This window comes from Nerophis lumbriciformis, linkage group LG08 (genome assembly GCF_033978685.3).
Source record: "Nerophis lumbriciformis linkage group LG08, RoL_Nlum_v2.1, whole genome shotgun sequence".
Lineage (NCBI taxonomy): Eukaryota > Metazoa > Chordata > Actinopteri > Syngnathiformes > Syngnathidae > Nerophis > Nerophis lumbriciformis.
In genome coordinates this window covers 5,429,649-5,457,200 of record NC_084555.2, presented here as the reverse complement: position 1 = coordinate 5,457,200, position 27,552 = coordinate 5,429,649, and the positions used below count along the sequence as shown (strand labels likewise).

The window sequence follows — 27,552 nt, the reverse complement described above, 5'->3', positions numbered from 1 at the left end:
AATAGTTTTCTCCAGGTAAATAAAGCCTGAATAAAAACATGGAAACAATTTAAATACTGTACAAAAAAATAACATCAAGTTACTTGACAATTGTATTTTTTAGAAGGGCCGAAAAAATGTATTACCATCCAAATTGCAATTCTTATTTATTGTGATTCTATATTGATTCATTATTTTCACAAATCCAATGGTTTTTGTTTGTGTGTTTTTTTAAGAATAAAATAACTTTTTCAGGCTTAGGCTGCACAATTAATCAAACTTTAATCGGGATCACGATTAAATGAGGGTGATCGTCTGCATTTCAAACCAAGCACGTTGACAACCAACAGTCAGCCAACCACCAAAGGGCGACCAATAGATAGTGGACTCATGTGAGAGCAAGTAAGAGTGAGTGACAACAGATGTTGGAGGTAGCCAGTGAATACTAGAAAAAATAAATGCATTATTACATCGGTGCCCTCCATTCCCCATAGTTACCCACAGGGTACCAACAGGCACGCATTTTAACCCCGGAACACGACCGCATGCCTAGCCGTTCTCGAGGCACTTGCGCTTGTTTGGAAAAAAAAAACAAGAACAATGTATCTGTAATAATTTATTCAGTGCATGTTTGCAGGATAGGAGTGTTAATAGTTTTTGATGAAAACTGCCCAGGTTTGAAATTGCTTTGCCAGTTAGCATTGTACTACAAGGAGCAAAAAAGCATTTACCGGTAGAATTTTAAAAAAATGCAGCTGCCGATAAGTTTTCAGAGATTTGCATGTTGACGCCTTATCAGAAGTCTTGTTCAGTGTTCCTTTCTTCTCTTTCACACTTTTTCCCCACACTGGTGTTATCATTCCTTGTTGAACACGTTGAGTATTCCTATGGAGATAACAATAACATACAAGATTTATAGCAACACCAAGGAGGTCTGAGAAAAAGCAATAAAGGAGTTATTGACTCGAGGTAATATCCCAACATGCGTGGTGACCTTGATTTATCTGGCCTCTGTATCGCCGCATCACAGCACCTCCTGCCTCCTCCCTCGGCCTCACCCATGCAGCACGAGATCTGCACGCCCACTTCCGAGAGGAGGCATCACTCTGCTGATTTTGCTTGTCTGTCCTGCCTTTTCGAATGTCAACGCATTGCTGCCGCGAGCTGTCCTCAGAATATGCTGAGGCTCGATGGTGGGACAGAGTGACAGCAGGGACACAGCGTGCCTCGCGGCACCGCTGTCTCTCACAGTCTCATCTTTTAGCAGACATCATTACTTCTTTGGCCATGAGCGCCATCTTGATTCCACCCTTCAACCAGCCTAAAGCCACACGGGTTAAAAATAGACCTCATCAATATTGGAGCTTTTGATTGGGTTAATATTTCTGCTGAAATAGTAACACATTAAATATGTATAGCCCAGCGTGGCCCTGGTCTACTTTTCCACTACTCGCTTGCTCCCTGAACAGCTGGTTCACCAACCTTTTACCTTTTGACCCTCAAAATCTCATCTTTTCTTCCTTTTAGTGTCATTTTACGTTTGCCACTTAACACAACATGATTTGTCTTTCATTAATCACTGAATTACACCTTATCTTGGGCGAGCATCGCGGTGGAATCACATTGTGGGTTAATCAACCCCCTTTTCCTATCACTTTATTATTAAATTTAAAAAAGCTGAGTCTGTTTTGAAAGAGAATTTTACCCACGATTCACGAGAACTAAAAGTATATATTTGTGACTCATACACAAATGTGTATACAATGGGAAGTAGTCCGTTCCACGGTCAAACTTACGGTCTTAAAACCTTTATATATTGTACATGCCTTTTTTTTTTAATAACACTAGTAACTATAATACAAGTGTAAGATTAAGTTAACCAATGTTAATATAAAAATATAAGACATGTAAAATGCTTTTTTATAACTGATAATTGTTGCAAAAAATAGGGCTATGCCAATCCAATTTTGATTATACCAGCTTGCAGTTTATTGAAGTACCGTATTTTTCGGAGTATAAGTCGCACATGCCGAAAATGCATAATAAAGAAGGAAAAAAACATATATAAGTCGCACTGGAGCCCGGCCAAACTATGAAAAAAACTGCGACTTATAGTCCGAACAATACGGTAGTCTAAAACAAGTAAACATAGTAGGCTATATAGGCTACTATGAGCTAGCAGCTACACAACAGCTGAGCACACAATAGCGCACAGGCTACACATACGTAATAAGTACCCTTTATTGAACAATATTGCAGTCTAAAACACATATGTCATTTTAAACAAGTATCAAATATTTCTAGTTGCATATTAGTCACACACACAAACTCCCCAAGGTAGATGTGTATTAAAAAGTATCCAGTTACAAATGAGTATGCATCATTCAACTTCCCACGTCATGAGCTTGACTTAATGAATTATTGTGACGACTAGGTGTTGCCAAAAAATCAATCACCATAAAATGAGCATAAGTCCAATGATTGTCACACACACACACACTAGGTGTGGTGAAATTTGTCCTCTGCATTTGACCCATGCCCTTGTTCACCCCCTGGGAGGTGAGGGGAGCAGTGTGCAGCAGCAGCGGCGCCGCGCCCGGGAATCATTTTTGGTGATTTAACCCCCAATTCCAACCCTTGATGCTGAGTGCCAAGCAGGGAGGTAATGGGTCCCATTTTTATAGTCTTTGGTATGACTCGGCCGGGGTTTGAACTCACAACCTACCAATCTCAGGGCGGACACTCTAACCACTAGGCCACTTAGATTACCGGTAGTGTTTTTCATACCTACCATTTGTTTTGTTTCTCTCTTTGAGTTATTTCACTTGCCTTTTCTAACATCCCACATTACAAAATAAAAAGATTATTTACGATTTGTTTTGATATCGGATCAATATCTGTATAGGCCAATATTCAAGACTCCTCGACTAAATTAACACCACGTCAAACAAATAAATTTTTGAATCGCAGATGTGATTCACACAGCACATTTTTAACCTGTTTTAAAGTCACGGAAGTGTAAAAAGAAGTTAACCCCAAGTCATATGGTCAGTCAAAAAAATACATAAAACTTATGATAAATGATTGAGTGGCACATCTCAAGTATAACAATAAGTTAAACACTGTCAAAAAAACTGAAATACATTTGTGTGGTAGAGCAGTGGTCCCCAACCACCAGGCCGCTGAAAAAAAAAAATTTTTTTTATTTTTTTATTAAATCAACATAAAAAACACAATACATACATTATATATCAATATAGATCAATACAGTCTGCAGGGATACAGTCCGTAAGCACACATGATTGTATTTCTTTATGGAAAAAAAAAAAAATTTCAAGCGTTGACCGGTCCACAGCTACAAAAAGGTTGGGGACCACTGTGGTAGAGTATCTCACACATGAATCATTTTTGAACATTTTAGTCACTGGTATAGACTAAAAAATGTAAAAATTATTTTAAATGACAAAAGATGGAGCTGTAATGCGAAGATCATTTTGCTTGCCACAATGTCACTTTTAGAACAGTCTTACCAGACGCGCAAGAGTAGAAGGAAGTTAAGCGCTTTAAAAAAGTAAAAACACACTTCTAGTGTGTATACTCTTGGTATGCAAAACAAACAGCCAATGGTTGGTCCTCAGATTAACTTGAGTTTGTGTCCAATCTGTTGATATCCTGCACGTTCTTTGCAACTGTTTTTTTTAGGTAGGAATGATCGACTTTGTGGATTTAGTTGACTATAATAAGGCAGTCAAAGCTATTTGAGTGCTGTGGTTGTAATGTTGAGGAACCTCTTTCTTCCGATATCATTGTCATCCATCATCCGCTACAGCAATCGTGTTATCCGCCATCCTCCTCAGTGGCTATCCATCATTTTGTCAGTATCACCTTCCAAAAAAGTTAGATGGAACTCTCATCTACAAAAAAATGTTTGTCCTTTCCCCCCTGCTAGGAGTTTAGGGCCTTTGAGCTGCTCAGGAGCGGCCTGGACCGCACCAAGTATCTGCTGGTGAAAGAAGCCAAAATCATTGCCATGACTTGCACGCACGCTGCCCTCAAACGTCACGACCTAGTGGAGCTGGGTTTTAAGGTAGGACACCCTCATGGCTGCTTGTTGTTTGCAGTTATTGTTTACTAAAATTGATGAATGTCTTCATTAGTATGACAACATCCTGATGGAGGAAGCGGCGCAGATTCTAGAGATCGAGACCTTCATCCCCCTTCTTTTGCAGGTATGCATCTCTTGACATTAGCGTGAACATAAAACCTCGACCATGTGTCAAACTCATGACCCGTAGGCCACATATTTTAAGGTGGCCCGTGAAAGTCTGGAAATATAATGACACTTCATCTTTCTTTTTTAATGTATTTAAATTGTGACAGAAAAAAGATGCATGTAACTGCAGTTCTTCATAACTGAGTTTTTTTTTGTAGTATTAAATGTTTGTTTGGTCATTGTTACTTTACAGTAGCTGAACTTTAATATCTGCTTGTCACCTTGGCTTGTGGTTCCAAAGCAAGTTTTCCTAGGCTTCGGACGATATTTGATAAGTCAATTAACCGAAAATAAATGAAAATTAAGTCAGTAAGTTTTCCAGCGTCGATAAATCCCCATGTGCATACTTCAGGAGCATTCACGTATTTCATAAATTTTAGCACCTGCGCGCATTTGTTCCCCAGCTAAATGAAAAGAAGGGGGTGAATTTCTCTTGTCCTTCAAGTGATTTGACTCTTTATGAGGTGAAGCGGGGCCGCATACCACTTTTTGCAGCGTCGTAATCACAGAGCGCTAACTAGCTTATGCAGCTATTGATTTACACACTGAGCCGGTGAGCTGCTGTATCGCCTTTGAGTTAGTGAAAGTAAATTCGAGACTCTTTTACCTGTATGAGGATTATGATTAATTCTTCATCCAAGCAAAAATATGTGAACATCCCATAAATCGGCATCCCACTGAGAGCAGACATTGTACAGTAAGTGATTGTTTAATTACGTTCATAGTTTGTATTGCTGGTTTAGAACTTAGCAATGCTGCTACTTGCTCGATCTGTTTAACACTCATCTTCTTAAAACTTGTAGCTCCTCTTACGTATATTCAGGCTCACAAATATGAGGTTCTGGATCACCATTTGTCCCAAGGTAGTCGTCGTTGGCTCTCGTAAAAAATGTCTGTCATGATTAGTAGTGTCGTTCTTGTTGAAGGGACAAGCGAACGTTGTGATGCGTCTTTGAAATTAATACGCCGCCATATTCTTAAAATTAGCAAAATATGTAAATATGACATATTATGAATGTTAGTTGTTAGTATATTACATATATACTTGCAGCATGTATATAAAACGAGAATGAATTTTTTAAGTTAAAATACCAATGATTGTTACACACACACTAGGTGTGGTGAAATTATTCTCTGCATTTGACTCATCACCCTTGATCACCCCCTGGGAGGTGAGGGGAGCAGTGAGCAGCAGCGGTGGCCGCGCCCAGGAATCATTTTTGGTGATTTAACCCCCAATTCCAACCCTTGATGCTGAGTGCCAAGCAGGGAGGTAATAGGTCCCATTTTTTTATAGTCTATGGTATGACTTTTGGATGTTTTTACAGCGCTTTATAGGCGTAATTGAGAAAATCCCCTTAGCTCTATTGTTGGATGACTTTTGCTAGCGTTTATTGTAGAGTTAGAATGCATAAACAAAAAAAACGTGTGTGTGTGTGCTTTTCTCACATAAGAAAAAATTAATGATAGACAAAATTCAAAAAAAGTGCAGTTCCCCTTTAACTCCCATTAAAAAACTAAATCATCTCTGGTACGGCTGAAGCAACACCACTCCCAGTATCATCGGCAACATAGTGTTGCCAGAAAAGTCAGGACTTCAAAATAAAAGCATGCCAAAATACAACACAGTTGGCAGTTAGGTCTGTCCAAACAGTCTCGTAGAAAAAACAAAATGTTTCCTATTTTGCGAAAAAATTGTATGGCTTGGTATGTTTTTTTCTTAATAAGCACCGTTTTCATACTGCTTTGCAGTTAGCATCTTAACTGGACTGCTTGGTGCAAATGTGGCTTTTGTAAACTGGTTCTTAAAATGTTAAATAATTGTAAATTTAAATATTTTCTCAGATCTATGAGGTGTTCAGTTTATTTCAAATTGGGCAAGGTGGTGGTTATGATTAGTAACTGTCCTGGAGGAATTATCTCAGTGATTATCGGTATGTGCCACATCTACGATGGGTGGTCGTGCATGAGCAGTCAAGCTGTATCAAATCTTTGCTGCTGCCCCACAAATTTAAAACCCACAGTACCACATCCAACATCAAGCCTCCCACTCCCTTACTCTCTGCGTTCATTAAGGCCTGACTTATGTGCTCCAAGCAGAGTAATGATGCTTGTCTTTGGTAGTTGCGCCTAATTGTCCGAGATAGCGCTAATGTCTGTTTACAGATGAGATCATTAAGCACATCAGCCCAGGCTACAAACACCACCATGCCCCCCCACCCTCTAGTGAGTCATACTCCAGGTGCACATCACAGAAAGAACATTTCATTTTCCAGCAATACTTTTGTCAACCCTCATCAAAAACCTGGGCTTCATTTATATCACAGTAAATCATACTAAGCTGAGGGCAAACTCCAGGTAAACCACATTAAGTATGGTAGCGTGACGTAGATGTGAGTTGACTACACTGCTGGCCTGTTGTAATTTAATGCTGTTATTATTTCCCTTCCACAGAACCCAGAAGACAACTACAGCAGACTAAAACGTTGGATAATGATCGGAGACCACCACCAGCTGCCCCCTGTCATCAAGAACATGGCCTTCCAGAAGTACTCCAACATGGAGCAGTCCCTCTTTACTCGCTTTGTGCGCCTGGGAGTGCCCACCATAGATTTGGACGCGCAGGGCCGTGCACGTGCCAGGTCGGTCACCCAATGGATGTCAAGCATAGGTTGTCCTTCTTGTTGAGTGTTATATGATTTTGATATCTCTTCCCTGGTCTACAGTCTATGTAATTTGTACAATTGGCGCTACAAACACCTCGGAAACCTGCCGCATGTGCAGCAACAACCGGAGTTCCAGGTGCCCAACCCAGGCTTGACCTTTGACTTCCAGCTAATCAACGTGGAGGACTTCAACGGTGTGGGCGAATCAGAGCCCAACCCTTATTTCTATCAGGTCAGTAGAGCACACACTTTACCCTTTTTGACAGCACGGTTATCTACAAGACTTTACTCATGATTGACACATTTCCTCGAGCAAAACCGGTACCTGGTCAGCCAAGGATATATTTTATGATATACTGTATATCATATGGGTGTTGTAAACTGTTGTTCACTCAATGGCAGGGTATGGAAAATGTATTTTAAAAAGTAATTATTTATAGTTACTTGTTAATTTACCAAAAAATTCATTTACCGTATTTTCCGCACTATAAAGCGCACCGGATTATTAGCCGCACCTTCAATGAATGGCATATTTCAAAACTTTGTCCACCTATAAGCCGCCCCGGACTATAAGCCGCGCCTACGCTGCGCTAAAGGGAATGTCAAAAAAACAGTCAGATAGGTCAGTCAAACTTTAATAATATATTAAAAACCAGCGTTCTAACAACTCTGTCCCAAAATGTACGCAAATGTGCAATCACAAACATAGTAAAATTCAAAATAGTGCAGAGCAATAGCAACATAATGTTGCTCGAACGTTAATGTCACAACACACAAAATAAACATAGCGCTCACCTTCTGAAGTTATTCTTCATTCGTAAATCCTTCGAATTCTTCGTCTTCGGTGTCCGAATTGAAAAGTTGGGCAAATGTGGGATCCAAAATGGCCGGTTCCGTCTCGTCGAAGTCATCGGAGTCAGTGTCACTGTTCAGCAGTTCTGTGAATCCTGCCTTCCGGAAAGCTCGGACCACAGTTGTGACCGAAATATCTGCCCAGGCATTTACGATCCACTGGCAAATGTTGGCGTATGTCGTCCGGCGCTGTCTGCCTGTCTTAGTGAAGGTGTGTTCGCCTTCGGTCATCCATTGTTCCCACGCAGTTAGCAGTCGTGATTTGAATGCCCTGTTGACACCAATATCCAGCAGTTGGAGTTCTTTGGTTAATCCACCCGGAATGACGGCGAGTGTTGTATTTGTGTGCTTCACTTGTTTTTTGACACCATCTGTGATGTGGGCGCGCATAGAGTCGTATATCAACATGGACGGAGCTGTGTGAAAAAAGCCACCCGGCCTCTTCGCGTAAACTTCCCTTAACCACTCGCTCATCTTTTCTTCATCCATCCATCCCTTCGAGTTAGCTTTTATGATGACGCCGGCTGGAAAGGTCTCTTTTGGCAAGGTCTTCCTTTTGAATATCACCATGGGTGGAAGTTTCAGGCCATTAGCATGGCAAGCTAGAACCACAGTGAAGGACGACTTCTCATTCCCTGTGGTGCGAATATTCACCGTACGTGCTCCCGTTGTATCCACAGTATCCACAGTGCGGTTCACAGGAATATCAGTTGCTGTGAAATAGTAATCCGTGTGAGGATGGAGAGATTGCGTCTTTTCATGAACCGGATCCTTGTCGCTTAGTAGGAGCCATTTTGTGGTCTTTACAGATGTAAACAGGAAATGAAACGTACGGTAATATCCGCGCGCTTTTTCTTCTTCTACGCGGGCGGGTGGTTGCTTACAGTAGAAGAAGAAGCGCTTCCTGTTCTATGGGGGCGGGTGCTTACCTTGGCGGTTGCTTGCGTAGAAGAAGAAGCGCTTCCTGTTCTACCGGGAAAAAAGATGGCGGCTGTTTACCGTAGTTACGAGACCGAAACTTTATGAAAATGAATCTTAATATTTATCCATATATAAAGCGCACCGGGTTAAAAGCCGCACTGTCAGCTTTTGAGTAAATTTGTGGTTTTTAGGTGCGGCTAATGGTGCGGAAAATACGGTAATTATTAACGGAATTGCTCTTAAATCACTATAATTAATTACTAGAGAAAGTAAATAACGCTTAACTTAAAAAACCTTCAAATATCTCGTATATGCAGTTAAGAATGACGTCGCGAGCAGACGCTCAGAGCAGCATTTTAGCTCTGCTGTGTTTGTTAGCTTAGCAGCGACAGTTTGCCGGCAGCTCTGTTTAATCTTTTCACTGGATTGTGTTAGCTCTAGTTAATAAGAGCTTGAATGTGCTTGGATGGCTGTCTTGTCACCTTGACCACAAACGGAGTATTGTAGGATTGTAAGCTTGTCACTTCAATAATTTATTTTTTGTTCATTGTTCTTGTGGTCGTAGTGTGTGTGCATGTGTGAGTGGGTGTGCGCGCATGTGTGTACTTAGCCTACATGTTGTTTGCTGTTTGATGTTGCCTCTTTATATTTAAAGGGAAACTGACCTTTTTTTTAAGAATTTTGCCTATGCTTCACAATCCTAATGAGAGACGAAGACAAAATAGTTTTTTATTTTTTGCATTTGAATATGTAAGAACCGGCTCATTCTTGGTGGATGGCAATGCTGCTAATGGGAGCAATCCATTCTGCCTCTAAATCATTTTAAAAATGCATCGAAAAAACAGCAAACAGTTACATTCCATAACCTGTATAATAACCAAGCTATAGCAACATTGTTTTTGTAAGAGCGAACACTGAAGAATTGTCTATCTAGCGTAGTAACACATCATCTTGCGACTGCATACTACGCCATTAGCCGTAACCTAGCTACTGCAAGAGGTAAGCATGCTATGGTAAGCTAGCTTTTGCGGCAGTTTGTAATGCATAACGCAATACGGTAGGACACCACAATCTGTACTGGCTGCAAAACATGAGCAATCGTATTGCAGTATCTGTAAAGTAGGAGCCCACATTTCATGTTTTGTTAGTACACAGCTAGCTTGACAGTGTATATAGTTGTAATACCAAGTGCAACATGTTGCATGTATCAAGATCGGTATTATAGTGACTCACTCAATGACTGTATGGTCCAGTTTTTCAAGTTGACTTTGGGTATGCACGCCATTTATGTCATACCTTGGCTCCAAGTTCCACATTTATGCTGACCTCACTCTCTCGGCTTCCGTCTGCCCCAACATTTCACCCTTTGTTCGTGCTCTCTTCTTTAAGCAGCAGTTTAAATAAAGATCTATTCTATTCGATTCTATTCAGTTCATCCTCTGTATATTCAGCTTCAAAAGGGTAAAGTTGTGATTCCTCGTTTGTCCAAAAATAGTCGTCTTCTGTTGTTTGTTACCAAGTCTACCATGATTAGAAACACATTTATTGCCGGAAGTCGGAAGTGCGCTGCTTTGGAGACGCAAATAAATGGAGGAAGAAGTTCCGGTAATGCATAAAATTACCAAAATACGGTAAATATTGAACATATCGCACATTGTTATTAATGTGTTTGTTACTACATATTTATACACATTACAGGCCAAAAGTTTGGACACACCTTCTCATTCAATGTGTTTTCTGTATTTTCATGACTGTTTACATTGTAGATTGTCACTGAAAGCATCACAACTGTGAATGAACACATGTGGAGTTATGTACTTAAGAAAAAAAGATGAAATAACTGAAAACATGTTTTATATTCCAGTTTCTTCCAGATAGCCACTCTTTGCTCTGATTACTGCTTGACACACTCTTGGCATTCTCTCCGTGAGCTTCAAGCACGCCTGAGAAGTGAAAACCATTTCAGGTGACTACCTCTTGAAGCTCATCGAGAGAATGCCAAGAGTCTGCAAAGCAGTAATCAGAGCAAAGGGTGGTTATTTTGAAGAAACTAGAATATAAAACATGTTTTCAGTTATTTCACCTTTTTTTGTTAAGTACATAACTCCACATGTGTTCATTCATAGTTTTGATGCCTTCAGTGAGAGAGCTTTGAAGGCTAAATCAGTGACTCCCATTAGCCACATTTTGCAAGTGTTTTTTTAAATCATTTTTAGAAGCCTAAAAATGTTTTGTTTTTCTTTCTTATCTTGGTTGTGGGCTTCACGGTGGAAGAGGGGTTAGTGCATCTGCCTCACAATACGAAGGTCCTGAGTAGTCTTGGGTTCAATCCCGGGCTCGGGATCTTTCTGTGTGGAGTTTGCATGTTCTCCCCGTGACTGCGTGGGTTCCCTCCGGGTACTCCGGCTTCCTCCCACCTCCAAAGACATGCACCTGGGAATAAGTTGATTGGCAACACTAAATTGGCCCTAGTGTGTGAATGTGAGTGTGAATGTTGTCTGTCTATCTGTGTTGGCCCTGCGATGAGGTGGCGATTTGTCCAGGGTGTACCCCGCCTTCCGCCCGATTGTAGCTGAGATAGGCTCCAGCGCCCCCCGTGACCCCAAAAGGGAATAAGCGGTAGAAAATGGATGGATGGATCTTGGTTGTGAGCGATAGGCAAAAAAAAAAAAAAGTGTAGTTCCCCTTTAATAAGTTCATTTTAGTGGTGCTTGTTGTTTCTTTCATTAGTAAAAAGTTACTTCCTGCATATAACTTGCTGTGCTTCTGACACTGTCTTGTTGACATACACCCACATCAAAAGTAGCATGCCATGTTACATCAAACGCATCAGTAATGGCGTGGTTACCGGTACGTATGTACAAGTAATTAATCAGATTGATTGTGAACGTAATGACGTTAGTGATGCTGTTATTACAATTTATTTTTACACATACAGATACACTATATTGCCAAAAGTATTTGGCCACCCATCCAAATGATCAGAATCAGGTGTCCTGATCACTTGGCCTGGCCACAGATGTATAAAATCAAGCACTTAGGCATGGAAACTGTTTCTACAAACATTTGTGAAAGAATGGGCCGCTCTCAGGAGATCAGTGATTTCCAGCGTGGAACTGTCATAGGATAACCTGACTCTCGCCAGACCCTTGTAGTTTGCTGAGATCCACACAAGAGTCTGCGCCCGAAGGCATTGCAAACTCCTTCCAGATAGCAAAAAATAATGAACCAATCAGGATCGCCGGGCGGGGATTTCATAGATGTGACGTAGCGCCGAAGGGACTGTTTGATTCAAACAACAATGGCGGCACGCAGCGAGGAGTCGTGTGCTGACATTGATTCTGCTATTGCAACTGTTTTGTGACATCGATGGAATATTAATTATTTAAAAGATGAACAGAGAACCATTTATTGGTTGGCAAGGATGTTTTGGCTCTTCTTCCGACCGGGTTTAGATTTCCCAACGCCACTCTCATCAGCATCACGGGTTGATGTCGATGTGAGTGGTTGAAGTAGCACGTCATTCAAGATTACGGACAAGTGGTTCATCCAATCACATACAATGATTTTTTTTTACAAGGCCCCGCTTTCTGAAATACATCTCCTATTGAGAACTCCCAGATCCTTGTGTGGAGCTCAGCGAACGACAAGGATCTGGCAAGAGCCAGGTTAGTCATAGGAAGCCACCTGTGCAACAAATCCAGTCGTGAAATTTCCCCGCTCCTAAATATTCCAAAGTCAACTATCGGCTTTATTATAAGAAAATGGAAGAGTTTGGGAACAACAGCAACTCAGCGACGAAGTGGTAGGCCACGTAAACTGACAGAGAGGGGTCAGCAGATGCTGAAGCGCATAGTGCGAGGTCGCCGACTTTCTGCACAGTTAGTTGCTACAGAGCTCCAAACTTCATGTGACCTTCCAATTAGCCCATGTACTGTACACAGAGAGCTTCATGGAATGGGTTTCCATGGCCGAGCAGCTGTATCTAAGCCATACATCACCAAGTCCAACGCAAAGCGTCGGATGCAGTGGTGTAAAGCACGTCACCACTGGACTCTAGAGCAGTGGAGACGCCTTCTCTGGAGTGATGAATCTCGGTTTTCCATCTGGCAATCTGATGGACCAGTCCGGGTTTGGAGGTTGCCAGGAGAACGGTACTTTCGGACTGCATTGTGCCGAGTGTGAAATTTGGTGGAGGAAAAATTTTGGTGTGGGGTTGTTTTTCAGGAGTTGGGCTTGGCCCCTTAGTTCCAGTGAAAGGAACTTTGAATGCTCCAGGATACCAAAACATTTTGGACAATTCCATGCTCCCAACCTTGTGGGAACAGTTTGGAGCGGGCCCCTTCCTCTTCCAACATACCTGTGCACCAGTGCACAAAGCAAAGTCCATAAAGACATGGATGACAGAGTCTGGTGTTGATGAACTTGACTGGCCTGCACAGAGTCCTGACCTGAACCCTATAGAACACCTTTGGGATGAATTAGAACGGAGACTGAGCCAGGCCTTCTCGACCAACATCAGTGTGTGACCTCACCAATGCGCTTATGGAAGAATGGTCGAAAATTCCAATAAACACACTCCACAACCTTGTGGCCAACCTTCTCAGAAGAGTTGAAGCTGTAATAGCTGCAAAAGGTGGACCCACATCATATTGAACCCTATGGGTTAGGAATGGGATGACACTTCAAGTTCATATGTGAGTCAAGGCAGGTGGCCAAATACTTTTGGCAATATAGTGTATTTGTCTAACAAAGATGCACAGTCTTAGACACTTTTAGCGCCTTCAGGGCAGGGCATCCCACATTCCTCAATTTCTTGTTGGCCCATTTATTTTTAAAATGATCTGTCTCCAAGTCTATATGATATATTCATGGTCCTGCTATTAGTGTGTTGTTGTCTGCCGCCTCTGCACAGACCTGTGTGTGTGTGTGTGTGCGTGTATGCCTCACTCCAGGAGCCATATAGTGTTTCATTTCCTGACATTGCTTAGCTACTTTGTGTGTGTGCGTGCGCCTGTGGAGGTAAAAGAAAACATATTCATATGGGGAACAATTAGTCTGCTGCTACTCTGGTATGATTTAATTTCACAGCCACTATGTTTACTATGACAGTTGTGTAAAATGCAAAAATAAATTATTGTTACACCGGAGAAAAAAATGCAGAATCAGAAGGTCTCTCCGCCCCCTAAAAATACAGTTATTTGTAATCGTAAAGCATGCCGGGTATCACAGGAACTAAGACATTAAAAATGCTTTCCATGTGCGTGTAAATGTCAATGCGCTATTGATGTCCGTGCAGGCTTGTGTCTCTGAATGTTCTTATTGTTCCTAAATCTAGACCATGTGCACTTTCTCGAGGCTCCAGGTCACATGAACCTCCACTCCACATTTGACGGTTGCCATTTGCAGTCTCCTCAAGGGAATCACTTACGAGTCCTGACTCACACAGGCTCTCTCTCCTCTGAAACCCAGGAAGAGGCAGACAATTCCACAATGTCCTGCTATGCACTTGTAATCGTATAATCAAATACTGGCTGTTCAATGGCACTGATTGTCGTCGTCCCCACCACCCCGTTTCATATAATTTAAAATATAGTTATTATGTTCTATGATCACACGGTCAAGTATAAAGACAATTAACTACTGTATAATAAAGCAAAAATAAAGTATTCACCCTTTGAAGATTATTTACATTTTGTTAATTTGTACGCTTTTATGTACGATAACATCTTTAACGTCAAATATGTTTATACTAACTGATTGAATAAAAACTTGGGTTATAGTATTTTAGAACATTTGGCATTTATCTGAGCTTAATAGATTGCAGTATGCCATATGATATGCATAGAAATACAACATTTAAAAAAATAAATATTCCGTAAAGTAACAACATTAAATATTGAAAGTACAAAACCCACTTCGTTACCAAAAATGTAAACTTAGGAAAAAAGACACAAAGGAACATTTGACCTTTAAGTAGTGCATTTCTCTGCACCTGTACCGTATACCAAAATACAGCCTGAAATAACTTTAGCTAAAACTGTTTGGGAAAAGTTTTAGGGCAGATAAATGACATGCAATCAAGTAAAACGTTTAAAAACGTTAAACATCAAAATTGCATTTGTGTACAAATATCGGGGTCTTTTACTAAGCTAATTTTAATCATGTAATCACCTGTGATTAATCATGATTAATCCAAGATTCCAAAATCTGATGAATCCATTTTTTTTTTTTAAATTGGCAGCATTTGGGCTTGGGTTTGTGTTAGCAGCAACAAGTGTAATGTTGGCATGTGTTGATGTGAGTTGCGATTCGAGTTGCTTGAGGCAGACGTGGATAAACACTTTTCCTGAACATAGCCTGCATGTTACATAAACATTCTTGCCTTTAATTTCAATGAGCAAAAAAATAATGCCGGTACTTGCAGTTTGAGAACGCTACCTTTGAATTTGCCTGGCTGTGACTCGTCGCAATTACCGCATTGTCGTTTAGAGCAGGGGTGCGAGCTACCAGCCAGGCATTAAAAAATTAGACCTGAAAATAAGCGATCATCAATCTTCGCCAAGACGTCACTTTTGTCACTTGATTGACATTCACGGCACCTAAGGGTCTTGTGAGATGATGCTGGCTGCTGCAAGCTCATTATTAAGAAAAAATGACCGACAGGAAGGCGAGAAACACTTTTTATTTCAACAGACTCTTGCGCCATACTTGTCGTCAAAACCGACTGCATAGTTCCTATCTTCATAATAAAAGCTATGCTTCATCCTGTCTGTGCTAACAAAATAAGAGTCTCAGAAAGCTGGCGTGCACAAGCTACGGAGTTTGCCGCCAATGTGTTTCTTGTAAATATATATATATATGTATGTGTATATATATATATATGTATGTGTATGTATATATATATGTATATATATATATGTATACATGTGTGTGTATATATATATATATATGTATATACATATATATATATATATATATATATATATATATATATATATACATATATATATAAATACACATACATATATATATACACATACATATATATATACATATATATATATATATACACATACATATATATATATATACATACATATATATATATATATATATATATATATATGTGTATGTATATGTATACCCTAACCCACCAGTAGCTGAAGGTCTTAGTAAATATTAAAGACATAATTCCTTAGACAAACCAATCTGTGTTGAACAAGAAACCAAATCACTTGATTTATATGACTAATAAAATACACATTTGCATGGTCTTACAGCTGTGCATCAATAGCATAGATAGCCATAAGTCTTGGTTTAAAAAAATATATATATTTGTATTCTTTTGAGACAAAACAACCTATAAGGTTGTATAAGGTTACCCCCCTCTAGGGGGGGTAACCCCCCCCTAGAGGGGGGGGGGGGGGTTACCCACATATGCGGTCCTCTCCAAGGTTTCTCATAGTCATTCACATCGACGTCCCACTGGGGTGAGTTTTTCCTTGCCCGTATGTGGGCTTTGTACCGAGGATGTCGTTGTGGCTTGTGCAGCCCTTTGAGACACTTGTGATTTAGGGCTATATAAATAAAGATTGATTGATTGATATAAGAAACAAATCACTTGATCAATACAAAATACATTAAAAAAAAGTGCAACTCTGCAATCTGCATAATGTCAATACCTTGAAGCAAGTGCAAATCTTAATTAGACGTATCTTAGGGCACTACACATCATAGTTACTCATGGCGTATACCCAATAGAAGTGTGTCGTACTTTGTATGTTGGTAACTGTTTCGTAGAGCGCTTGCACAAATAAAAAAAATACTATTTAAAAAGAAGCCTCCTTCAAATTAACACCTGCAGTTGAGTAAATATAGGTATCCCTTTTGCATCCCTTCCCAGGAATTAAGTAGCCTCCATCACTTTGACCTTGTTGTCAGGGTTACCGGTTTTTCGTGAGCGATATGCTAATGCGTGGCACCTATTATTAACAAGTTTGGCAGAGCCGTGAATCACTGCCTCATGTTTACTTACATTTCAGTGCATGCATGCAGCGCTCAACACATTTATTCGCACCACAGTTAAATTGTTAAGCAATCACCCGTCTATTCATCTATAATCACAGCTTCACTTATACCTGCAAGGTATCAGAGATCAGAGCACCACTGACTGGATCGGTGTAATCTATAGGAGGCACGACGCTAACAAAAGAGTGTCACACTTCCCCGACATGTTCACTCAAGTGCAGCTGGATAAGGAAGAACTGTTGATGAGGCTGCATGAGTAATTAGCAAAGATGTGAGGCTGCAGTCCTGGCCTAATTGAAACGGGATGAATAATGCATTTTGTTCGCTCTTTTTTTTGGTCACTTTTGAAGGGCAAACTTTGATCGGTGTATGCGCTGGAATGATTGCAATTGGCTATAAAGGGGCAGTAAAAAATGCCTGAAGTGTTCCAATTTAGTCCAAGGACAAAGCCTTGTGGAGTATAAGGGCTTGGGACATGTTTGTGGCTAAAATGCATTTAAAAATCAACTAAAACTTTTTTCTTTCTCTATTAAGAACCTGGGAGAGGCCGAGTATTCCGTGGCTCTATTTATGTACATGCGCCTGCTGGGCTACCCTGCCGACCGCATCAGCATCCTCACCACCTACAATGGACAGAAACACCTGATCCGAGACGTCATCAACCAGCGCTGCGCAGGGAACCCCTTCTTTGGACAGCCTAATAAGGTAAAACACGTAACTTTAGTATCAATTAGGTCTGGGGCTAAATCGTTTTGATCCAAAAATTTGAGTTTTTTGCTGCAGACCATTATGAAATTAAAAATCAGTTTGTTTTTTTCTCCTTTTGCCCTAAGGAGCTTCCGTAACTTCCACCCTCCCCCTTATTTCCGTAGAGATTTCACACCCCTAGCAAAACATGGATGTTAACGCAAACAAGAGCGAGACGTTAATTCCAAAGAAAAGTGTCGCCAGTGGTTTTATTTTGCGGCAACAGACGTGAAACAAATCACTGCATGCTGCAAAGTGTGTCTAAAAAAATACTGCAGCAGAGTGAGGAACATTTAATTCTTTACAAGGCAAACAAGAACATAAACGAACTTCAGCTAAAAAACAGCTTACTGTGGTGGAATCATTAAACAAGGTACGTATGATGATACCATGTATGATGAGAAAAAAGCACAGTGGAGAACAATCCTTGAAGTGGTCAATCCACACGTCACTAATGATGGGGTGCCCAAATGGTTAAAAAAAAAAAAAGCCTGTGTTTCTCCACTAACTAAACTTATAGAGACTTCATAATGCTACATTTTTATTTACAGAAGTATTTTAACCAAGACAGAAGTTGTTTTCCATAAGAAGCTCTATATTGAATAACTTTGATTAGAACAATGCATATTGATCACCATATGATAGATAGATAGTACTGAGCAAAAGCATCACAGTAAATATGCCAGAATTATTTACAATTAGGGGTGTAACGGTACGTGTATTTGTATTGAACCGTTTCGGTATGGGGGTTCCGGTTCGGTTTGGAAGTGTTTCCACGCGGACATATTAAGTAACGTAACGCACGTTGTGTAAACAATGCACACCGAGGCACAACACACGGCATACTAGCAGCTAACGGGCTACGATAGACTGACCATACGTCCTCTTTTCACCGGACATGTCCTCTTTTGCGGAGATGTCAGGGCGGAGTTTCTTAAATGCCTCAAATGTCCGGCATTTTGAGTTACGGTTGCGTGTATTTTCAATGTACATTCAGGGTTAAGAAGGGGTTAAAAACAAAACAAACTGTGCGCACAGCAGCATTCGTGAGGGAGGGGCAGAGACAGAGAGAGCGAGAGAGTTATGATACACGCGCATGCGTCGCCAGGCTCTGCTTTTTATCCATGGATTTATCAGATTAAATTTTTTATTATCTATAGCAGGGGTGTCAAAAGTGTGCCCCGGAGGCCATTTGCTACCCACAGCTAATGTTTTAAAGGCCCACGGCACATTCTAAAAATACTATTAAAATAAACAAAAACATAACAAAAGTGAAATAAAAAAGCTTGAAGGTGAAATGTAATTTAGAAGAAGTTGCAATGTTGACTAATAAAACAAAGCTGGTTTTTTTTTCCTTTCAAACTGTCATTGCTCAAAACATAATATTGAATCAAAATCAATGTTATTATGAATTATTGACCTATCCAAGGTTCCGATTACTTCACATCAAAAATTCCAATAAGAAAAATATCTTTGGTTGAAGATTTTGCAAATTTGGTAAATAAATAACCCAAAAATGTATATTTTGTTGTTTTCTTACTGTACTGAAAATTAACCGAACCGTGACCTCTAAACCGAGGTATGTACCGAACCGAAATTTTTGTGTACCGTTACACCCCTAATTACAATAGCTAAATTTCATCTGCTTAGTTTTTTGAAAATTATTTTATACAAAGACCAATTTAAGTCTGTTCTAAAAAGAACCCCCTTTATAAAGAATTTAATTTGATGCTTTGTTTGCATCGCTATTTCGAAATGGTAGTTTTTGATTAAATCAAAAACTTCTCAATTGTATTCATTGTTTTTTTTTAAAAGTACATTTTTATTAATTTTTTTTTTTTTTTTAAATAGAGATTTTATTTTTAGGCCTATCACCGAGGCATTGTATCAACATAGAAATGTCACATTAGAGCAATGACAGTAAGTCAGAGTTCTTTGCTATGAGTACACCTTAAAGCTTTTTTATAACCCTGCATTCCATATGTCTGGCAAGACCACCGCTGTATCTTGTAAGTAGCTTTGAACTGCAATGGCTTTTACTCTGCAGCACAGCAAAACTCATATTTTCCCATCCAAGTCCAATCACTTTCAGTCATCATTCCACCCAGACTGCTGCGCATGTCTTGCAGTCGGACTAAACACGTTTCCCCCTCGTAAACCGTTGAGCCAGCTGGATACCTCTGCACAAACAAAACTCCCTCAAGTGGGTGTGAGACAGTGCGTGCATGTTTGAGCAGAAGATTAAAAAGGATTGTGGAGGTGGTGCAGCAAAACATTCACAACAACTCTTGATGCTGGGAGTTCCTCCCTGAAGGACACTGTTGGGTTTTCTTCATGCCTGCCCACGTTAACTGTGTTAAAAGTCAGCAAACCGCCCGCCAGCACAGCTTCCCATCACTGCCAAATGTTTGTTTTTTCACCCCCAGGTTAAGCTTTTTGCCTTCTGCATTCTTCCTCTCCAAACCTGGAGTCGTTCACGTTGCACACAAAATAATTTGGAAAATGCATATTGTTGCAGTAAAGACACAAAATGTGACTTAGTTATGCCTCATGGGTCCCATCTAAGTTGTTTTCAACAATAAAAAGTTGTTTTTTATCGAATCAACAAGCATTCAAACAGGACTAAATTGCCGAGTTTGTGTGCGGTTGTTGTTTTCACTCCTTGCTTTCAAACAAGGCGCACTTTGTTCGATAGAAACATTAAATGAAGGGAGTGAATCCTTTTGTCAGTTATCTATAATCTTTGTCACTGGGAGTGGAGGCGGGACTGCTATCCTCCAATAGGCGTGGTAGAGTGGCTGTGCCAGCAATCGGAGGGTTGCTGGTTAAATCCCCACCTTCTACCATCCTAGTCACGTCCGTTGTGTCCTTGGGCAAGACACTTCACCCCTTGCTCCTGATGGCTACTGGTTAGCGCCTCGCATGGCAGCTCCCGCCATCAGTGTGTGAATGGGTGAATGTGGAAATACTGTCAAAGCGCTTTGAGTACCTTGAAGGTAGAAAAGCGCTATTCAAGTATAACCCATTTATCATTTATTTAATAGTGACATAGCCTCACTAGTTGCAAATTTCTTGTGAGAAGCTCAGCAAGGTAACACAATTTAGGAGGAAAAAATATGTACCGCTGTGCAACATTTAAGCTTTAAAACGAATCAGCAAGAGTAACCTATGAACACGGACATACGAGCCAGTTCGCCATATTTGTTGGAAAGAAATGGCAGGGGGGTGGGAAAACTAAGCACCCAACCCAGTTTTTCCAACTGAGAAAAAAAACTGCACTTCAACACGTGTATTATTTATTGAAGTGGGAGGGGTCCTCTCCAAGGTTTCTCATAGTCATTCACATTGACATCCCACTGGGCTGGGAGTTTTTCCTTGCCCTTATGTGGGATCTGAACCGAGGATGTCGTTGTGGCTTGTGCAGCCCTTTGAGACACTTGTGATTTAGGGCTATATAAATAAACATTGATTGATTGATTGAAGTGCAATTTTGGATAACAGAGATTAAGAGTCCATTTTAATTTTTATTGTTTCACTTTTTGAAGATAAAGTTTTTGATCTTTTTTGTTTTTGACAATGGTCGAAATTCTAATGAAAGGGAACAAGGGACCACCGGCCCCACGCAGCCAGGCCGGCCAGCGACAGGACAGCGGCACGTTTTGCTTTTCAAATGGCATGGCGATATTGGTACAAGACCCCCACCTTTCCTTGCGGCAGCTTTTTTTTTTGCACACGTAGGTGTCTTCCGAGACTTTCAAAACACCATCGTAGCGATGCTGGCGTTTCAGGTGGCTGATAGTTCGAAGTGTTAAAGCGCAATGTTTTTTTTTACCTCTCCTGTCGGAATGATTGTGTAAAATTTGTCACAAAACAACAGTGAAGAAGTCCCACATGATCGACACCATGTTTGTTTACGATGAGCTCAGGCATATACGAGAACAGGAGCGCTTGATTTTCTCACCCTAAACCACCTACAGCATACTAATTTCACTTTATTGAAGCGTTTACGATATTTTAGCGGTCATCTGAGCAATTTTTTAAATATATTTGTCAGCGGGCCGTCATAGTTCTTTATATAGCACCAACGCAGTGCCCTAAAAAAATACTATATCAAGTGTTTATCTGTATGGCTTTATTTACAATATATGCTCAACATGGAGCAAATTGCCACAAGAAACAAATTATGAAATACAAAAAAAAACTTAAACAAAAGGTTCAATCTAATTTTGTGTATTTGTAAATTAGATTAACAAAACATTACATAACAAAATGTACATTAATCTGTAAATCTAAAAAAGGACCACCCGGATAACAGTTAAAACAGTCAAGATTAGCATTTAAAAACACAAATTTCTTCTCCTTTAAATTGCGCCTCATTTTTTCTTACATTTGAAGCTTCCAATTTCTAATTCTGTAAGAAAATTCTCCCTTCCTCTCTGTGCTCATGACTCTGCTGTGTGTAGAATCCCCCCACCCACCCACTACTCAGTGCAGATACAAACTGTGCCACGCATTTCGACCAATCATGTACAGCTTTAACAGAAAAAAAAAATGGTTAAATAATCAGAATTACTCCAAATAAGACTGGACAGAGTCCACCGCTGTAAACATTTTCGAAATGTCAGTAATACAGCATAGTAGAAATGATGGGAGAAGTAAACACACAAATGATCGTACCCAAGCTCAACATGGCACGAATGGCCTAGTGTGGGTACACTCTAACCCAGTGGATCTCAAATGGGGGTACGCGTACTCCTGGGGGTACTTGAAGGTATGCCAAGGGGTACGTGAGATTTTTTTTTAATATTCTAAAAATAGCAACAATTCAAAAATCCTTTATAAATATATTTATTGAATAATACTTCAACAAAATATGAATGTAAGTTCATAAACTGAACATCAAATCAAGTAGGCTATTCCATTCATTACCATAAACCCAGAGTTTCCCCCATGCCATGATGGTTTGACCCTCACTAAAATGTCTGTCAAAAAGAACTGTGAAAAGAAATGCAACAATGCAATATTCAGTGTTGACAGCTAGATTTTTTGTGGATATGTTCCATAAATATTGATGTTAAAGATTTCTTTTTTTGTGAAGAAATGTTTAGAATTGAGTTCATGAATCCAGATGGATCTCTATTACAATCCCCAAAGAGGGCACTTTAAGTTGATGATTACTTCTATTTGTAGAAATCTTTATTTATAATTGAGTCACTTGTTTATTTTTCAACAAGTTTTTAGTTATTTTTTCCAAATAGTTCAAGAAAAACCACTGCAAATGAGCAATATTTTGCACTGTTATGCAATTTAATAAATCAGAAACTGATGACATAGTGCTGTATTTTACTTCTGTATCTAGGGGGTACTTGAATTTAAAAAATGTTCACAGGGGGTACATCACTGAAAAAAGGTTGAGAACCACTGCTCTAACCTTCTTAATTGGCACACAAGTGTAAAAAGAAGTTTATTAAAAAAACTACCCTAAAGGGAAACTGAAATTTATTTGGAATTTTACCTATCTTTCACAATCATTATGAAAGACATGACGACGTATGTATTTTTTTTAATGCATTCTATATAACAAATGTGATCAAAAGTGGGCTCACAATGGAGCCAATGGGAGCCGCTCTATTCTGCTTGTAAAGCCCTTAAAAAAATTCAAATACCTCCATTAAGGTTTTATATACATTATGTAAGTATGTATGTAATAGGCACATTTATAATAACATTTAATATCTACGTATTTGGCTCATTTTGAGCATTAATTTAAAAAAAAAAACTCTTAGTGCTTACTTCACGAGAGCCAACAAACATAATAAAACATCACTTACTGTATAAGGTCTGCTGTCATTAGGGTGCAGACTACTCAGATGTCCATATATTCCCATTTAAATGAAGAATATCTCATGAACCTCGCAAAGAAAAGGAGCGTGGAACCAAGCGTCATACCCGGTCTAAATTGGCTGTCAAAGTGTACCAACTTGTCGGAATATGTCCTCGTCATTCTACTATCTAGGTGAGAGGCATGATTTATGATGTAGAATAAAGTTTGACAAGCAAGGAGACGAGAAGGCAGCTCATCAGTCAATCATGTCAGCATTGGCACACACATTGGAAAATGTATTAGGAGTATTGTTGGCGTTTTTTGAATGGTAATTGTCGGAGGCAGATATTTTCATATATCCGTATTTAAGTGTTACTTCTTTATTTTCATAATCATATTACAAAACAGCTAGTGTTTTTCTTCCAATCGTGGTCTTTTGGTTGTCTGCAAATACTGTGTGCTAACCTTGACTATGGAATGTAAGGAGGAGAGATAATCCTTCTCCTTATCTCTTCTTATGTCTAGCTGCGGAGGACAATGGGCATGTTTGGGCTGGAAAGACAAGACAGCGAGGGTGGGAGGGAGAGAGACTTTATAGAATAGAAGGTTTCCATATTTTAGATCAGACCATCTTTGCTGCGCGATTGAATGTTCTATGCTGGACTGGTCTCATTATATTTCCAAAGCTTTGCAAATATATTACAAAATACCTATTCTGTCTCTGGTGGTTCTTCTACTCAGCTTTTGAGTGTCGTAAAGAGCTTGGGAGCGACCAGAAACTTGAATTCCCTGGGAGGAACAACTGGTCCAAACGCAACATTATATATAGGGTTTTATAGGCGGAATAAAGGACCTCCCACTGGCTCCGATGTAAGCAGACTTTTATTTACGAGTTAGATTGCATTAAAAATTAAAGCTGCAAGCAGCGTTGTTCGGGCCCGCGTATTTGGCAGGTGCTAGTCCTAAGTGTCCCAATACTTTTGTGTACTTTTAGTCTGAAGTGTCCCAAGACTTTTGTCTAGTGTACCTACCTTGTCTGCATTGTGTGGGCACGTTGGTGCTTCCTGCTTTTGAGCAGCCATCTTAAAAAAACAGCACCGCAGGAGCATCAGTGCAGCGGGTCTTTGAAGGGTCATAAAATCAAAACCGGAGCAGGTATCACAACTCTTTCACCAACTTTTAATCAGAAGGGTTCAATCTCTCTCCTGTGTTAGTTTGAAGCCGAAACAACAAACGCGCTCAGAGGAGATAATGTTTGAAGAAAGGTGACGGGTTTTTACAAAAATTTTGTTTTGAAGGGGGAATAGCAAACTTCCTGTAGATTATTGCTGGGGGTTGTCAATTTATGAAAGGTAGGTCTAAGTTAGACCTACATAGAGGTTTTTGTTTCATCTCTCTCCGACCTTCCCAGTGGGAGTTACAGGCAGTTTAGTCAGATTTTTCATCCGAGGAGCAGTTTTTTGTGCGTATTATAAAAAAATTGCTGTAGAGCACAATTTTTAGATTTGGGGTTCGGTTTTTTCATTAGATCACAGTTTTAGGCAGTCCTGATGTGTGTGTTCAGTTTGGTGAGTTTTGAAGCATGTTAAGGGGGTCAAATTACAGCTCAAAGAGGCAAAAGTGACTGTTTTTAGTACTTTTTTGTCTTGAAGGGGGAATTGCCAACTTCCTGTAGATTTTAGCCCGAGAATGTACCATTATGAAAGTTAGGTCTGAGTCAGACCTACATAGAGGTTTTTGTTTCATGTCTTTCCGACCTTCCTAGTGGGAGTTACAGGCAGTCTAGTTTTTTTTTCTTCCTAGGGGGCGCTAGAGCGCAATTTTGATTTTTGCGGTTCAGTTTTTTTATTAAAAGACAATTTTCGCAGGTCCTGATGGGTGGGTCAAATATGGTGAGTTTTGAAGCATGTTAAGTGGGTCAAATTAGTGCTCAAAGAGGCGGCGGAAGAATAATAAAGAATAATAAAGAATAAAACGAACGAATAACAATAGGTCCTTATGTCCCATTGCATAAGGACTCCCACAGGGAGTCCTTTTGCAATGGGCCATTGCGGGCCCTAAAAAATACATCTGTCATCTGTGAATGATAGGCAACATTAAAAAAAAGTGCAGTTCCCCTTTAAGTTTGACAAGGTAGACTAAAAATGAATTTCCAAGACATTAATTTTGGCTAAAACGAAAAGAAAAAGAAAAATACAATAATGTTTTTTAAATATCGCTGTTTTTTGGCAAGAAAATCTTCAGGATTCATCACATATTCCTGTAGTGCTACTCAGAACTTGATATGATATGCTGGGATGCCTCATTCCTTAACTTTTTTCGTTGCTACCATTTCAGCTTAGCAACAGACTTTTGTTCCTTCTTTTTTTTTGCAACAGTTCTACCTTTTTGTCTTTGTTAAATGTATTCTGTTCTGACAGCCAGTCAGAAATAGTGCTCAGTCATGGTAAATGTCCCGCCACGTTAAGACTGCCACTGTCATTCAGTGCGCTGCGGGTCTTAAGTCAGTATGCGTGCCTCTTGACATGCTGACAGGGGAGGGGAGGGGAGGGACTGGGAGGACCGTGTGACAGGCTCTTGAGATGTGCTGAGGAGAAAGAAAGAGAGAACGATGGCCGTAGAAGGAATGAAGTGCTGGACATTTAAAAGGTCACACGGCGCAGAGCTTTAGCTCTCACCGTGTACCCACCATGTGTCACCAAGGCTAAAAGCAAGAAAATGGCATCTGGCCCGCCCACTTTAATGGGATGATTGGAATTAGACTGGAAATAAAAGGTACTTTTGCACTAAATTGATATAACCCCTGTAGTGGATTTACTGGTTACATGTTGATTACATGCAAGTAAGCAGGAAGCTCCCTTGGTACAGTAGATTTTATTATTCAGTTTGCATGCAGCAGAAACAGCTGACCAGTCAGATTAGTTAGGATATTTACTACGTCAGATGATCTCAACTAGATTATTTCCAAAAGCTGCCTTAGTTTTGATAGTTTTTCTTAATCTTGAATTGTTTTCTGCTCAGTGGCCTTGGGGTTAGAGTGTCCGCCCTGAGACTGGAAGGTCATGAGTTCAAACCCCGGCCGAGTCATACCAAAGACAATAAAAATGGGCCCCTAGCCTCCCTGCTTAGTACTCAGCATCAAGGGTTGGAATTGGGGGTTAAATCACCGAAATGATTCCAGAGCACGACCACCGCTGCTGTTTACTGCTCCCCTCACCTCCCAGGGGGTGAACATGGGGATGGGTCAAATGCAGAGGATAATTTCACCACACCTAGTGGGACTTCAACTTTAATGTGAACAGTACTGACCTGGAACGCGGTGATGTCGTCGACCCGATTCTTATCAGAACTGGCAGCTGTGTAAAAGGAAATATCGGCTCGGTGTTATAATCGGTCGATCCCTAATTGAAGGACTTTCTCATTCATTGAATATACCTTGTGGAGTGGGGGCGTGGCCTGCGGGCCTGCAGCGAAGCGGGGTGTGCCAGGACCGGCCTCAAGAGCCCGTTTCAGGGTTACAATATTGTTTTATTTTGACGTAATGTCCCAGGTTGCTTTTCAGCAATTGTCTTTTAGTCTCGCTCTCACGCCAGCTCCCCTCCAGCTCCAACTCCGTCTCTCCTCCTGTCTGCTGCTTATAACAGAGCGACAGGTGATTAGATAACAAGGCCCAGGTAGGCCATCTACACTACCTGTCGCTGATTTCGAGGCCGGTCCTGGCACACCCCGCTTCGCTGCAGGCCCGCAGGCCACGCCCCCCTCCACAACCTGTACATGTTTGACACTACAAACTAACAATCAAATGTATGATTTGTATCATGTTTTGTTTTTTGCCTCCCAGCATGCATTGTGGCACTTCAATGTCAACATCTTCGCATGAAACCATTAGCTTATAAATCCTACATTAAATAGTTTGTGGTGTGAAACATGTATATTATTAGACCAAATTAAAAATATAGCATTATTTAGTGTAATGATTGTGCCCATGTAAAAAATTTCCATCAGTGCACAATTACATTTCCACAATGCTTCAATTCAAACACATGCGCAGATACAGGGGGTGCGTGAATTAATCTTCCTAAAAAACATATTTTATACATATTTTTTATTCGTGCATTTATACATTTTATTGCCCAGGCACTGGGTGCTGGAAAAAAAAAATACTCTCATCCGAATCACAAGCCTTATTTATTTTGTTTAGTGTGTTTTTTAAGAATCAGTTTAAAAAAAAAAAAAAACTTTTTAGGAATATCCCTGTG

The 27,552-nt window shown here is 40.1% G+C and overlaps 1 protein-coding gene across 1 annotated transcript in view; it reads left to right on the top strand.

The window, feature by feature from the left end:
• aqr (aquarius intron-binding spliceosomal factor) overlaps positions 1–27,552 on the top strand; it is a 132,531-nt gene that overhangs the window by 73,789 nt on the left and 31,190 nt on the right. The window contains exons 28-32 of the mRNA XM_061968174.2: positions 3,929–4,066; positions 4,137–4,208; positions 6,707–6,894; positions 6,979–7,150; positions 17,257–17,427. Of these exons, the coding sequence (XP_061824158.2) occupies positions 3,929–4,066; positions 4,137–4,208; positions 6,707–6,894; positions 6,979–7,150; positions 17,257–17,427 (741 nt within the window). The remainder of the gene's footprint in view (positions 1–3,928; positions 4,067–4,136; positions 4,209–6,706; positions 6,895–6,978; positions 7,151–17,256; positions 17,428–27,552) is intronic.